The 14,215-nt window shown below is 38.1% G+C and overlaps 1 protein-coding gene across 1 annotated transcript in view; it reads right to left on the bottom strand.

The window, feature by feature from the left end:
* Positions 1 to 2,698: 2,698 nt before the first annotated feature.
* Positions 2,699 to 14,215, bottom strand: part of LOC100998180 (zinc finger protein 676-like) — a 36,574-nt gene continuing 25,057 nt past the window's right edge. The window contains 3 exon segments of the mRNA XM_031659045.1: positions 2,699 to 3,713; positions 3,715 to 4,070; positions 4,294 to 5,439. Coding sequence (XP_031514905.1) covers positions 3,573 to 3,713; positions 3,715 to 4,070; positions 4,294 to 5,439 — 1,643 coding nt within the window. The 3' untranslated portion in view covers positions 2,699 to 3,572.

Below are 14,215 nucleotides of genomic sequence, written 5' to 3'. Positions count from 1 at the left end.
GTGGGATGATGAATACACAGTTAGAAGACACATAATAGGGACAAACAAAAACTAAAGATAACTAGGAAGAAAATGTCAATTTCTCTTAAATTCAGCAGCAAGATTTAGCTTTTCAGCATGGAAAAATGTTATCTCCACATGAAGAATCAATGTTATTTCTTTGCAATTGGTATTTTCCATCTCTGACTCGAAGTTACAAACTAACTTTAGCAGGAGTATTTATAACTAATTATGGAGCATCTGTTACACACTGAGCACTGTCATGTTTGTTTGCTACATTTATATGTAAAAGCATCTGCATGACTTAAGAAGCTTCCCTAGTACTTACTGAAACAAATTGACTCAATGTCACTTATAAAAAGTTAAGGGAACAGTAACTAAAGAAAAGTAAGCTTATATAGGATTTTCCCATTAAAAGAACCTAATGAAATGTTTTAACAAAATAAAACATAACTTAATACACAAATTGTGGAATTATGTCTAAAAATAATTTTGTGTGCATTATGAAATTTTATAAAAAATATTATTTTAACTACACATCAGTTCAGATAATAAACACTTCATAAACTATAAAACAAAAAAAGAAACAAAAAGATTATGGGTCGAGCACCAGTATCGTGCAAGCAAAAACAGAAAGTTTGCATGGAAAGATTCTAAATGATAAGCTATAAGATAGTTGTATAAATTGAATACCAAGCAAAGAGTATACATCCGCTTTTAGCATTTTTGAGGATTTTTGTTTCCTAGTAAATTAGACATCTTACTAAAATGATTTATTTTGCTTCAATATTACTCTTTTCTTCTGAAAATACTTACAAATTTATAGTGAAACAAACACACTCATTAAACCTAAGTTATATCTTTAGACTAAGAGACGTGTATATTTAACTCTATGTAGGTCAAAACTCACAGGCAGAGGCCACATGTTCAAAAAATATACAATAAATTTTTGAAAATTATTCAGGACTCAGAAATATATTGATTTTATTTACACTTATTTACAATTTTTATCACCATAAAAATAACCATGTAGTCAATAACAATTTAATTGTACAATTTAGAATAACTAAGACTGTAGAATTAAATTGTTTGTAATGCAAAACATAAAAGCCAGGTTATAGGTACCTTATTTACCATGTGATTATTATATATTTTATGAATGTATCAAACTATGCCATATATGGCATAAATGTATACACATATCATGTACACACAAAAACTAAGAAAAATAAATTTAAATGTCAAAAAAATTTAACCTGCAGGAACCATACTATTTAACTTATTTTCAGTTTAAAGCCACTGAAAAAGAATACTAGAGATGTTAGTCTATTATGTTAGCAAATAGTGAATTGTTACTATCTTCTAAATATACCCTTGAGTAAGGTGAAATAGGTTAAAATTAGTGGCATAATAACACTTTTTCAATGTATAACAGTATTTAACATGTTATAAATGTTGAATTAAAAAATTAAAGTAACACATAACCTAAAACTTTAAAAAACATAGTTTCATCACATAAAAGTACAATTAGTAAAATGACAGTAATTTAGTTAATTTTAACTATAATTAAGAATAATTTTATCTCATAATACTGCATTACAATATTACTAAGGGCCAGGCGCAGTGGCTCATGCCTATAATCACAGCACTTTGGGAGGCTGAGGTGGACAGATCACTTGATATCAAAAGTTCAATAACAGCCTGGCCAACGTGGTGAAACCTCGTTTTACTAAAATACAAAAATTAGCTGGATGTGGTCATAGGCACCTGTAATCTCAGCCTCTTGGGAGGCTGAAGCAGAATAGCTTGAATCTGTGAGGAGGAGCTTATAGTGAGCCGAGATCACGCCACTACACTCCAGCCTAGGCAACAGAATGAGATTCCCTCCCAAAAAAAAAAAAAAAAAAAAAAAATTACTCAGAATACCTACTTCATACATCAATCAATTCCATAAGTTAACCACAAATAGCCTTTCTACTTAGATTTTCATCATGCATCTTACATTTTAATTTCCTTAGTCGTCCATAAGAAGGGTCATAAATAATGACCACCTATTAAAAAAGTCTCCCAAATCTTTGATGCAAAAAGAATTGATCACATTCTTTTACATGTGAATGCAACAGAAATGAAGAAATAGCATGAAGCAATTTAAGAGTTGAATTCCGCCGGGCGCGGTGGCTCAAGCCTGTAATCCCAGCACTTTGGGAGGCTGAGACGGGCGGATCACGAGGTCAGGAGATCGAGACCATCCTGGCTAACACGGTGAAACCCCGTCTCTACTAAAAAATACAAAAAACTAGCCGGGCGAGGTGGCGGGCGCCTATAGTCCCAGCTACTCGGGAGGCTGAGGCAGGAGAATGGCGTAAACCTGGGAGGCGGAGCTTGCAGTGAGCTGAGATTAGGCCACTGCACTCCAACCAAAAACCACCGGCAAACCCCCCTCCAAAAAAAAAAAAAAAAAAAGAGTTGAATTCCATCATTATTCAGTTTCCAAATAAGCTGTCTTTTTATTGGGTGTGAGGGAACAGAGTCTCACTGTCACCTGGGCTGCAGTGCACTGGCAAAAATCTCAGCTTACTGAAACTTCTGGCTCCCAGGTTCAAGTGATTCTCATGCCTCAGCCTCCCCCGTAGCTGGGACTACAGGTGTACACCACCATGCTTGGCGCATGTGTATTTCTTTTTAGTAGACATGGGATTCCACCATGTTGGACAGGCTGATCTTGAACTCCTGACCTCAGGTGATCTGCCCACCTTGGCATCACAAAGTGTTGACCTTATGGGTATAAGCCACTGTGTCTGGCCAAAAAAAATCTGTATTTTTAAGATATAAGTATACTTTAAATTTAATTATAACTTCTCAAAATCTACTTCTTTTAAAGTTATAAACAAATAATTTTTCTTTTTACCTACTTTAGTTTTGGATTTATTCCTATATGCAGCAGTCTGATTTAGTGTAATGTCTGAAATTTGAGACAGATATTTCTACTGTGAATTCTCTCATATTGACATAAACTTACTTTTGGATTAAATATTTTTTACTTTTATATATCTGCAAAAATACATTTTAATATGAACTCTTTTGTGTTTTATAATCAGTAGTTTTTGAAAAAATGTTTTTCCAAACTTATTAAACTTGCAGGGTTATTCTTCAATATAAATTCCCTGATGTTGAGCAAAGTTGGAAAAACTACCTCAGGTATTCCTGTAGTACAAAATGTGTACAATAAAACCTGTGATACAAGTAAATATACTACAACCCTCTTTATATTTGTAATGTGTTTCCTCAAAATTAATATTCTTCTGTACTTTAAGGGCTTTTATTTTCTGAAAGATCTAGTGAGAGTAATTGCACTCTTAATGCTTTTATTTAGTATGAACGCTCTGATGTTTAGTAAGATGTGGGAAGATATTAGTGGCATTCACAATTTTTTTTTTCCAGACAGAGTCTCTCTCTGTTGCCCAGGCTAGTATAAATGCTTTCCTTTGCAATAAGTCATGAGCATTGGTTAAATGTTTTGCCACATGGTTTATTCTAGTAGTTTTCTCCAGTATGAGTTATCTTACCTACAATCAAGTGTGACAGCTGTTTAAAGGCTTGCCACATTCTTCACATTTGTAGGGTTTCCCTCCTGTATAAATTCCCTTATGTTCAGTAAGAGTTGAGAACTAATTAAAACGTTTGCCACATCTTTCACATTTGTAGGGTTTTTCCTCCAGTGTGAATTCTTTTATGAGCAGTAAGGTGTGAGGACCAGTTGAAGTCTTTATCACATTCTTCACATTTGTAGGGTTTCTCTCTAGTATGAATTATCTTATGCTCCATAAGGCTTGAGGACTGGTTGAAGCCTTTGCCACAGTCTTCACATTTCTAGTGTTTCTCTCCAGTATGAATTTTCTTATATGTACTAAGGGTTGAGGACTGTTTGAAAGCCTTGTCACATTCTTCACGTTTGTAAAATTTCCCTCCAGCATGAATTTTCTTATGTTTACTAAAGACTGAGAACCGGCTGAAGGCTTTGCCACATTCTTCACATTTGTAGGGTTTCTCTCCAGTATGACCTCTATAAGCTTAGTAAGGATTGAGAAAAGTACTCAAAGCTCTCTTGGCTACATTCTTCACACTTGTGGGTTTCTTCCAGTATGAATTTCTTATGATAACTAAGGGTTGAGGACCTCACTTATGGCTTTGCTTACATTCTTTCATATTTGTAGGGTTTCTCTCTTAGTATGAATTCTCTTATGTTTAGTAAGGATTGAGAACCTACTAAAGTTTCTTTCTTTTTTTGCTTACATTCTTCACATTTGTAGGGTTTCTCTTCAGTATGAATTTTCTCATGTGTCATAAGGGTTGAGGACTGTTTAAAAGTTTTGCCACATTCTTCACATTTGTAGAATTTCTCTCCAGCATGAGTTTCTTTATGTTTACTAAAGACTGAGAGGCAGCTGAAGGCTTTGCCACATTCTTCACATTTGTAGGGTTTCTCTCCAGTATGAATTACCTTATGTTTAGTAAGGGTTGAGAACATACTGAAGCCTTTGCCACATTCTTCACATTTATAGGGTTTCTCTCTAGTATGAATTTTCTTATGATAACTAAGGGTTGAGCGCCACTTATAGGCTTTGCCACATTCTTCACATTTGTAGAGTTTCTCTCCAGTATGAATTACCTTATGTTTAGTAAGGACTGAGAACGTACTAAAGCCTTTGCCACATTCTTCACATTTATAGGGTTTCTCTCCAGTATGAATTTTCTTATGATAACTAAGGTTTGAGAACCACTTAAAGGTTTTGCCACATTCTTCACATTTGTAGGGTTTCTCTCCAGCATGAATTCTTTGGTGTTTAGTAAGGCTAGAGGACCAACCAAAGGCTTTGCCACATTCTTCACATTTGTAGGGTTTCTCTCCAGTATGAATTACCTTATGTTTAGTAAGGACTGAGAAATTACTAAAGGCTTTGCCACATTCTTTACATTTGTAGAGTTTTTTTCTAATATGAATTCTCTTATGATAAGTAAGGGTTGAGGACCAGTTAAAGGCTTTGCCATCTTCTTCACATTTGTAGGAATTCTCTCTACTGTAAATTCTTTTATGGTGAGATAGGTGTGAACGCATGCAAAATGATCTGACATATTCTTTACATTTCAAAAGTTTCTTTCCAGTATGCCTTACCTTACGTCTGTTTGAATTTGAACATTTATGAAAGACATTTGCATATTTGCCACATTGAAATACTTTGCTCTGTGTAGTTGTCAAACTATGGTTAAGCTGATTATAACCTTCTTTGTGCACCTTACACTCATCCACATTGGTACAACCAATTTTTAACTGTAAATTCTCAGGTCCACATTTTTCATATCTTCTCAATGTCACTTTTTGGAAAGAATCTTCTATGCCCTGCTCTGGCCAAAGGTCTTGAGCAAAATGAGAACATAAAACTGAAAAGAAATAAAAATAACAAATTAGTCCACTTATTAGACTCAGGTAAATATAGTTTCCAAATTTAACCTACAAAATTATTCAAACTACATAAGCAAGATGACATTGCAATATGACACAGGCCCTAAGTCTTCATAGACATAGAAATGTAATAAAAACACACAGACCAAAATACATATGTGGATAATTTATACATGAGTTAAGTGTATGCAGTGCCTGAATTAAGACCAATGCAAAGAGCCACATAGAAAAAAAGAAAAGTTTGTTAAATTTACCCAATACAACTCTTTCTACTCCTCAATATTACCTAGTCCCTTCAGAAGTAAATTGTCAACTTCTGTATTTTCTTTTTCTTTTTTTTGTTAAGGAAAGTAAAATATTGGCACATATGATTTAATTTTTGTCTTCTACAACCCTTTCCACACACTGGTTTCTGTCTCTCACGACAAAAAGGGCTGATAGATACGGTGGTATACTTTGAAATGACAGTTTGAGTCTGCTGAGACCAAAGGTAAATACACTGCAGCAGAGCGCTGCAGTGCTGCAGAGAGAGAACGGTGTACCAAGTGATTACTTTTCAGAAGAAACAAAAATAATCTCTTTTAACTAAAACCAAACACAAAATTTCAGACAACACAAATCTCAAGGAGATGTTTGAGAGACCCACATAATCTCTAGCCAAGATGACTGTTTTCTGACTATGCCAGGACAAAGCTACATTATAAATTATGTGACAGGTAGCCTTTTTAAATGTCCAAATCTCAGAGATTACAATCTATACAAAATAGGGTAATATAATCTCATCAAAAATATTATAAAATTTTCAGAAAGAAACCATTAAAAATGTATATACTAATTTAAAAAACTGAGTAACATTCAATGAGTGAAATAGGAACACAGAAGAGTATAGAAAATCAGAAAAATGAGGATAAGAACAAAAATAACCAGTGAATTGTCAACAAAAGATTTGCAGGCCGGAAGAGAACTGTGTGGTATAGTCAAAGTTCAAAAAAGAAAAAGAAAAAAAAAATAGCTATCAAGTGAGAATAATGCCATCAGCAAATTGGTACTGCCTAATAGGAAAAAACAAACAACAACAAAAAAAACTTTCAAAATAACTAAATTCTTTTTTTTTTTTTTTTTTTTTTTTTTGAGACGGAGTCTCGCTCTGTCGCCCAGGCTGGAGTGCAGTGGCCGGATCTCAGCTCACTGCAAGCTCCGCCTCCCGGGTTCCCGCTATTCTCCTGCCTCAGCCTCCCGAGTAGCTGGGACCACAGGCGCCGCCACCTCGCCCGGCTAATTTTTTGTGTTTTTAGTAGAGACGGGGTTTCACCGTGTTAGCCAGGATTGTCTCGATCTCCTGACCTTGTGATCCGCCCGTCTCGGCCTCCCAAAGTGCTGGGATTACAGGCTTGAGCCACCGCGCCCGGCCAACTAAATTCTTAAGAAGTATCTTGGCACTGCATATGTCTTCCATACGAAAGATGCTGAAAGCAGTTCTTACCAGTGAAAATAACAATGTAAGAAAACAACACCTAATCATATAAAAATACATTATTTTCTAGGAAAGATATGCACATACAAAAAACTGAATTTCCAGCATTATTCTAATGGTGCAGAAAACATTTTTTAATTATTCTCTAACATTTGAGAGATAAAAGCATAGGAATTATTATAAACATCTGTAAATGTATATACAACATAAACAGATAAACTTAGCAACATCAGTGACAAATTTAAGGTCAGACATAATAAGGAAGAACTTTTTATGCAACTGAAGCTAATTTTTCACCTGATTAAAATATACTGTTTTAGTTTTAGAGGTTTTATGTAATCCCAACGGTATCATACACAAAAAAAAATCTGTATACATATACAAAAGAAAAATAAGGAAGTGAAAGTATATCAATGCAAAAATCAGAAAGAAACAAAGGAAGACAGAAAGAGAGAAAATGAGGGACAAGATGCAAGAATCAAATAGAATAGGTAATAAAATAAAAGTAACTCCTTCACTTTCAGAAAATTATTTAAATATATGGAAAATTAACTTTCAAATCAACAGATTTTTAATAGATTTATTAACATTTTTTCTTTTGAGACAAAGTTTTACTCTTGTCGCCCAGGCTGGAGTGCAATGACACTATCTCAGCTCACTATAACCTCTGCCTCCGAGGTTCAAGCAATTCTCCTGCCTCAGACTCCTGAGTAGCTGGGATAACAAAAGTCCACCAACACGCCCAGCTAATTTTTGTATTTTTAGTAGAGACGGGGTTCCACAGTGTTGACCAGGCTGGTCTGGAACCCCTGGCCTCAGGTGATCCACCCGCCTTGGCCTCCCAAAGTGCTAGGATTACAGGCATAAGCCACCATGCCCAGGCTATTAAAAACTTTTAAATACCAAGATCCAACTTGCCTTTCGACAAGAGTCAGTTGAAATCTAATGTTAAAAAGACTCAAAGTGGAAAGGTGGAAGTAGACATTTCATGCAAATATTAATCAAGTGAGAGCAGAAGAGGTCAAAATAATATTACATGAGCTAAATTTTAAGTCAAAGACTCATATTTCATAAAATGCACTTGACAGTGAAACTCCAAAAAGACAAAGAAAGATATTAACAACAGTAGGTTCACTGGGAACCTGTGATAACTTTGAATGTGTGTGTGTGTGTGTGTGTGTGTGTGTGTCATACATTAGGATTACAAATACATAAAGCAAATACTGACAGAATAGAAGAAACACAAGGAGAGCAATATAATTATAGCAGGATATTATTATACGACACTTTCTGTAATAAAAATCAAAATAGAGGAGGCTGGCAAGATGGCCGAATAGGAACAGCTCTGGTCTGCAGCTCCCAGCGCGATCGACACAGAAGGTGCGTGATTTCTGCATTTCCAACTGAAGTACCCAGTTCATCTCATTCGGACTGGTTGAACAGTGGGTGCAGCTCACTGAGTACGAGCCAAAGCAGGGTGGCATGTCGCCTCACCTGGGAAGTGCAAGGGGTCGGGGAACTCCCTCTCCTAGCCAAGGGAAGGGTTTAGGGACTGTATCATGAAGCACAGTGCTCTCCAACCCAGATACTATGCTTTTCCCATGGTCTTCGTAACCTGCAGACCAGGAGATTCCCTCTGTTGCCTATGACACCAGGGCCCTGGGTTTCAAGCACAAAACTGGGTGGCCATTTGGGCAGACACCAAAGTATCTGTAGGAGATTTTTTTTTCTTGCCATACCCCAGTAGTGCCCAGAAGGCCAGTGAGGCAGAACTGTTCACTCCCCTGGAAAGAAGGCTGAAGCCAGGGAGCCAAGAGGTCAGGCTCGGCGGATCCCACACCCATGGAGCCCAGCAAGCTATGACCCACTGGTTTGAAATTCTGGCTGCAAGCACAGCAGTCTAAGCTACTCCTGGGAAACTCGAGCTTGGTCGGGGAAGGGCATCCGTCATTGCTGAGGCTTCAGTAGGCAGTTTTACCCTCACAGTGTTTACAAAGCTGCTTGGAAGATTGAACTGGGTGGAGCGCACCGCAGCTCAGCAAGACCAGACTGTATCTCAAGATTCCTCCTCTTTGGGCAGAGCATCTCTGAAAAAAGAGGCAGCAACCACAGTCAGGGGCATATAGATAAAACACCCATCTCCCTGGGACAGCACCTGGGGGAAGGGACAGCTGTGAGAGTAGCTTCAGCAGACTTAAACATCCCTGCTGGACAACTCTGAAGAGAGGAGTGGATCTACCAGCACAGCATTCGAGCTCTGCTAAGGGTCAGACTGCCACCTCAAATGGGTCCCTGACACCCGTGTCTCCTGATTGAGAGACACCTCCCAGTAGAAGCTGATAGACACCTCATCAAGAGAGCTCTGGCTGGCATGTGGCGGGTGGCCTCTGGGACAAAGCTTCCAGAGGAAGGAACAGGCAGCAATCTTTGCAGTTCTATGGCCTCCACTGGTGATAACCAGGCAAACAGGGTCTGGGGTGGACCTCAGCAAGCTCCAGCAGATCTGCAGCAGAGGCGCCTGACTGTTAAAAGGAAAACTAACAAACAGAAAGGAATAGAAGCAACATCTACAAAAAAGATGTTTACTCAGAGACCCCATTCGAAGGTCATCAACATCAAAAACCAAAAGTAGATAAATCCATAAAGATGGGGAGAAGTCAGTGCAAAAAGGCTGAAAATTCCAAAAACCAGAATGCCTGTTCTCCTCCAAAGGATCACAACTCATCATCAGCAAAGAAACAAAACTGAATGGAGAATAAGTCTGATGAATTGACAAACTCAAATTTGACAAATTTCAGAGGTGGGTAATAACAAACTCCTCCAAGCTAAAGGAACATGTTCTAACCCAGTGCCAAGAAGCTAAGAACCTTGAAAAAAAGATCAGAGGTATTGCTAACAAGAATAACCAGTTTAGAGAAGACCATAAATGCCTGATGGAGATGAAAAACACAGCACAAGAACTTCATGAAGCATGCGCAAATATCAATAGCTGAATCAATAAAGTGGAAGAAAACATATCAGAGATTGAAGATCAATTTAATGAAATAAAGCAAGAAGATAAGATTAGAGAAAAAAAGAATAAAAAGAAATGAACAAAGCCTCCAAGAAATATGGGACTATGTGAAAAGACCAAATCTACATTTGATTGGGGTACCTGAAAGTGACAGGGTGAATGGAACCACTCTTCAGGATATCATCCATGAGAATGTCCCCGACCTAGCAAGACAGGCCAACATTCAAATTCAGAAAATACAGAGAACACCACAAAGATAAGAGAAGAGCAACCCCAAGACATAGATTCGTCAGATTCACCAAGGTTGAAATGAAGAAAAAACCATTGAGGGTAGCCAGAAAGAAAGGCCGGGTTACCCACAAAAGGAAGCCCATTAGACGAACAGTGGATCTCTCTGCAGAAACCCTACAGGCCAGAAGAGACTGGGGGGCCAATATTCAACATTCTTAAAGAAAAGAATTTTCAACCCAGAATTTCATATCTAGCCAAACTAAGCTTCATAAGTAAAGGAGAAATAAAATCCTTTACAGACAACAAATGCTGAGAGATTTTGTCACTACCAGGACTGCCTTACAAGAGCTCCTGAAGGAAGCACTGAAAATAACTGGTACCAGCAACTGCAAAAACATACAAAATTGTAAAGACCATTGACACTATGAAGAAACTGCCTCAACTAACGGGCAAAATAATCAGCTAGCAACATAATGACAGGATCAAATTCACACATAACAATATTAACCTTAAATGTAAATGGGCTAAATGCCCCAATTAAAAGACACAGACTGGCAAATTGAGTAAGTCAAGATCCATCGAAGTGCTGTATTCAGGAGATCCAGCTCACGAGCAAAGATACACATAGACTCAAAATAAATGGATGGAGGAATATTTACCAAGCAAATGGAAAGCAAAAGAAAGCACGGGCTGCAATTCTAGTCTCTGATAAAGTAGACTTTAAGCCAACAAAGATCAAAAGAGACAAAGAAGGGCATTACATAATGGTAAAGGGATCAATGCAACAAGAAGAGCTAACTATCCTAAATATATATGCAACCAATACAGGAGAACCCAGAATCACAAAGCAAGTTCTTTTTTTTTTTTTTTTTTTTTTTTTTGAGACGGAGTTTTGCTCTGTAGCCCGGGCTGGAGTGCAGTGGCCGGATCTCAGCTCACTGCAAGCTCCGCCTCCCGGGTTCCCGCCATTTTCCTGCCTCAGCCTCCGGAGTAGCTGGGACTACAGGCGCCGCCACCTCGCCCCGCTAGTTTTTTGTATTTTTAGTAGAGACGGGGTTTCACTGTGTTAGCCAGGATGGTCTCGATCTCCTGACCTCGTGATCCACCCGTCTCGGCCTCCCAAAGTGCTGGGATTACAGGCTTGAGCCACCGCGCCCGGCCAGCAAGTTCTTAAAGACCTACAAAGAGGCTTAGATTCCCACACTATAACAGTTGGAGACTTTAATGCCCCACTGTCAATATTAGCCAGATCACTGCAAAAAAAAAAAAAAAAACTAACAAGGATATTCTGGACTTGAACTCAGTTCTGGACCAAGAAAACCTAATAGACATCTACAGGACTCTACCACAAATCAACAGAATATACATTCTTCTTGGCATCACATCACACTTATTCCACATGATTGGAAGTAAAACACTCCTCAGCAAATGTAAAAAAAACGGAAATCATAACAAACAGTCGCTCAGACCACAGTGCAATCAAATTAGAACTCAGGATTAAGAAACTGACTCAAAACCGTACAACTACATGGAAACTGAGCAACCTGCTCCTGAATGACTACAGGGTAAATAATAAAATGAAGGCAGAAATAAAAAAGTTCTTTGAAACCAATAAGAACAAAGACACAACATATCAGAATCTCTGGGACACAGACAAAGCAGTGTCTAGAAAATTTACAGCAAAAAAATGCCCACAAGAGAAAGCAAGAAAGATCTAAAATCGACAACCTAAAATCACAATTAGAAGAACTAGAGAAACAAGAACAAATTCAAACCCTAGCAGAAGACAAGAAATAACTAAAAACAGATCAGAACTGAAGGAGATAGAGACACAAAAAATCCTTCAAAAAAAAAAAAAAAAAAAAAATCAATGAATCCAGGAGCTGGTTTTTTGAAAGGATCAACAAAATAGATAGACTGCTAGCCAGTCTAATAAAGAAGAAAGGAGAGAAGAATCAAATAGATGCAATCAAAAATAATAAAGGGGCCATCACCACTGATTCCGCAGAAATAAAAACTACCATCAGAGAATAAACCTATCTACACAAATAAACTAGAAAATCTAGAAGAAATGAATAAATTCCTGGACACACACACCCTCCCAAGTCTAACTCAGGAAGAAGTCAAATCCCTGAATAGACCAATAACAAGTTCTGAAATTGAGGCAGTAATGATGAGCCTACCAACCAAAAATGTCCAGGACCCGATGAATTCACAGCCTATGTATGAGAGGTACAAAGAAGAGCTGATTCTATTATTTCTGAAACTATTCTCAACAACAGAAAAAGAGGGATTCCTCCCTAACTCATTTTATGCGGCCAGCATAATCTTGATACCAAAACCTAGCAGAGACAACAAAAAAAGAAAATTTCAGGTCCATATCCCTGATGAACATGGATGCAAAAATCCTAAATAAAATACTGGCAAATCGAATCCAGCAGCATATCAAAAAGCTTACCTATCATGATCAAGTCAGCTTCATCCCTGGGATGCAAGGCTGGTTCAACATACACAAATCAATAAACATAATTGATCACATAAACAGAACCAATGACAAAAACCACATGATCATCTCAATAGAGACAGAAAAGGCCTTCGACAAAATTCAACAGCCTTCATACTAAAAACTCGCAATAAACTAGGTATAGATGGAACATATCTCAAAATAATAAGAGCTATTTATGGCAACCCCCCAGACAATATCATACTGAATGGGGAAAAACTGGAAGCATTCCCTTTGAAAACTGGCACAAGACAAGGATGGCCTCTTTTACCACTCTTATTCAACATAGTATTGGAAGTTCTGGTGACAGCAATCAGGCAAGAAAAAGAAATAAAGGATATTCAAATAGGAAAAGAGGAAGTCAAATTGTCTCTATTTGCAGATGACATGATTGTATATTTAGAAAACCCCATTGTCTCAGTCCAAAATCTCTCTAAGCAGACAAGCAACTTCAGCAAAGTCTCAGAATACAAAATCAATGTGCAAAAATCACAAGCATTCTTATACACCAATAATAGAGAGCCAAATCATGAGTGAACTCCCATTCACAATTGCTACAAAGAAAATAAAATACCTAGGAATACAATTTACCAGGGATGTGAAGGACGTCTTCCAGGAGAACTACAAACCACTGCTCAAGAAAATAAGAGAAGCCAGGCACAGTGGCTCCCGCCTCTAATCCCAGCACTTTGGGAGGTCGAGGCAGGCAGATCAGGAGGTCAAGAGATCAAGACCATCCTGGCTAACATGGTGAAACCCCGTCTCTACTAAAAATATAAAAAATTAGCTGGGTGTGGTGGCGGGCACCTGTAGTCCCAGCTACTCAGAGGCTGAGGCAGGAGAATGGCGTGAACCCAGGAGGAGGAGCTTGCAGTGGGCAGAGATTCTGCCACCACACTCGAGCCTGGGTGACAGAGCAAGACTCTGTCGAAAGAAAGAAAAGAAAGAAGTAAGAAGGAAAGAAAGAAAGAAAGGAAAGAAAGAAAGAAAGAAAGAGAAAGAAAGAAAAGAAAGAAAGAAAGAAAGAAAGAAAGAAAGAAAGAAAGAAAGAAAGAAAGAAAGAAAGAAAGAAAGAAAGAAAGAAAGAGAGAGAAAGAAAGAAAGAGAAAAGAAGAGAGGACACAAAAAATGGAAGAACATTCCACGGCTGGGCGCAGTGGCTCATGCCTGTAATCCCAGCACTTTGGGAGGCCGAGACGGACGGATCACGAGGTCAGGAGATTGAGCTCATCCTGGCTAACACTGTGAAACACTGTCTCTACTAAAAATACAAAAAATTAGCAGGGCGTGGAGGCGGGCGCCTGGAGTCCCAGCTACTCGGGAGGCTGAGGCAGGAGAATGGCGCAAACCTGGGAGGTGGAGCTTGCAGCGAGCTTCGATCGTGTCACTGCACTTCAGCCTGGGCGACAGGGCAAGACTCTGTCTAAATAAAAAAACAAAAAAAAAGAGAAAGGAAGAACATTCCATGCTCATGCATAGAAAGAATCAATATTGTGAAAATGGCCATACTGCCCAAAGTAATTTATAGATTCA

This window comes from Papio anubis, chromosome 20 (assembly GCF_008728515.1).
Source record: "Papio anubis isolate 15944 chromosome 20, Panubis1.0, whole genome shotgun sequence".
Classification (NCBI taxonomy): domain Eukaryota; kingdom Metazoa; phylum Chordata; class Mammalia; order Primates; family Cercopithecidae; genus Papio; species Papio anubis.
The sequence above is the reverse complement of the archived record's forward strand: the minus strand, read 5'-3'. Positions and strand labels throughout refer to the sequence as shown.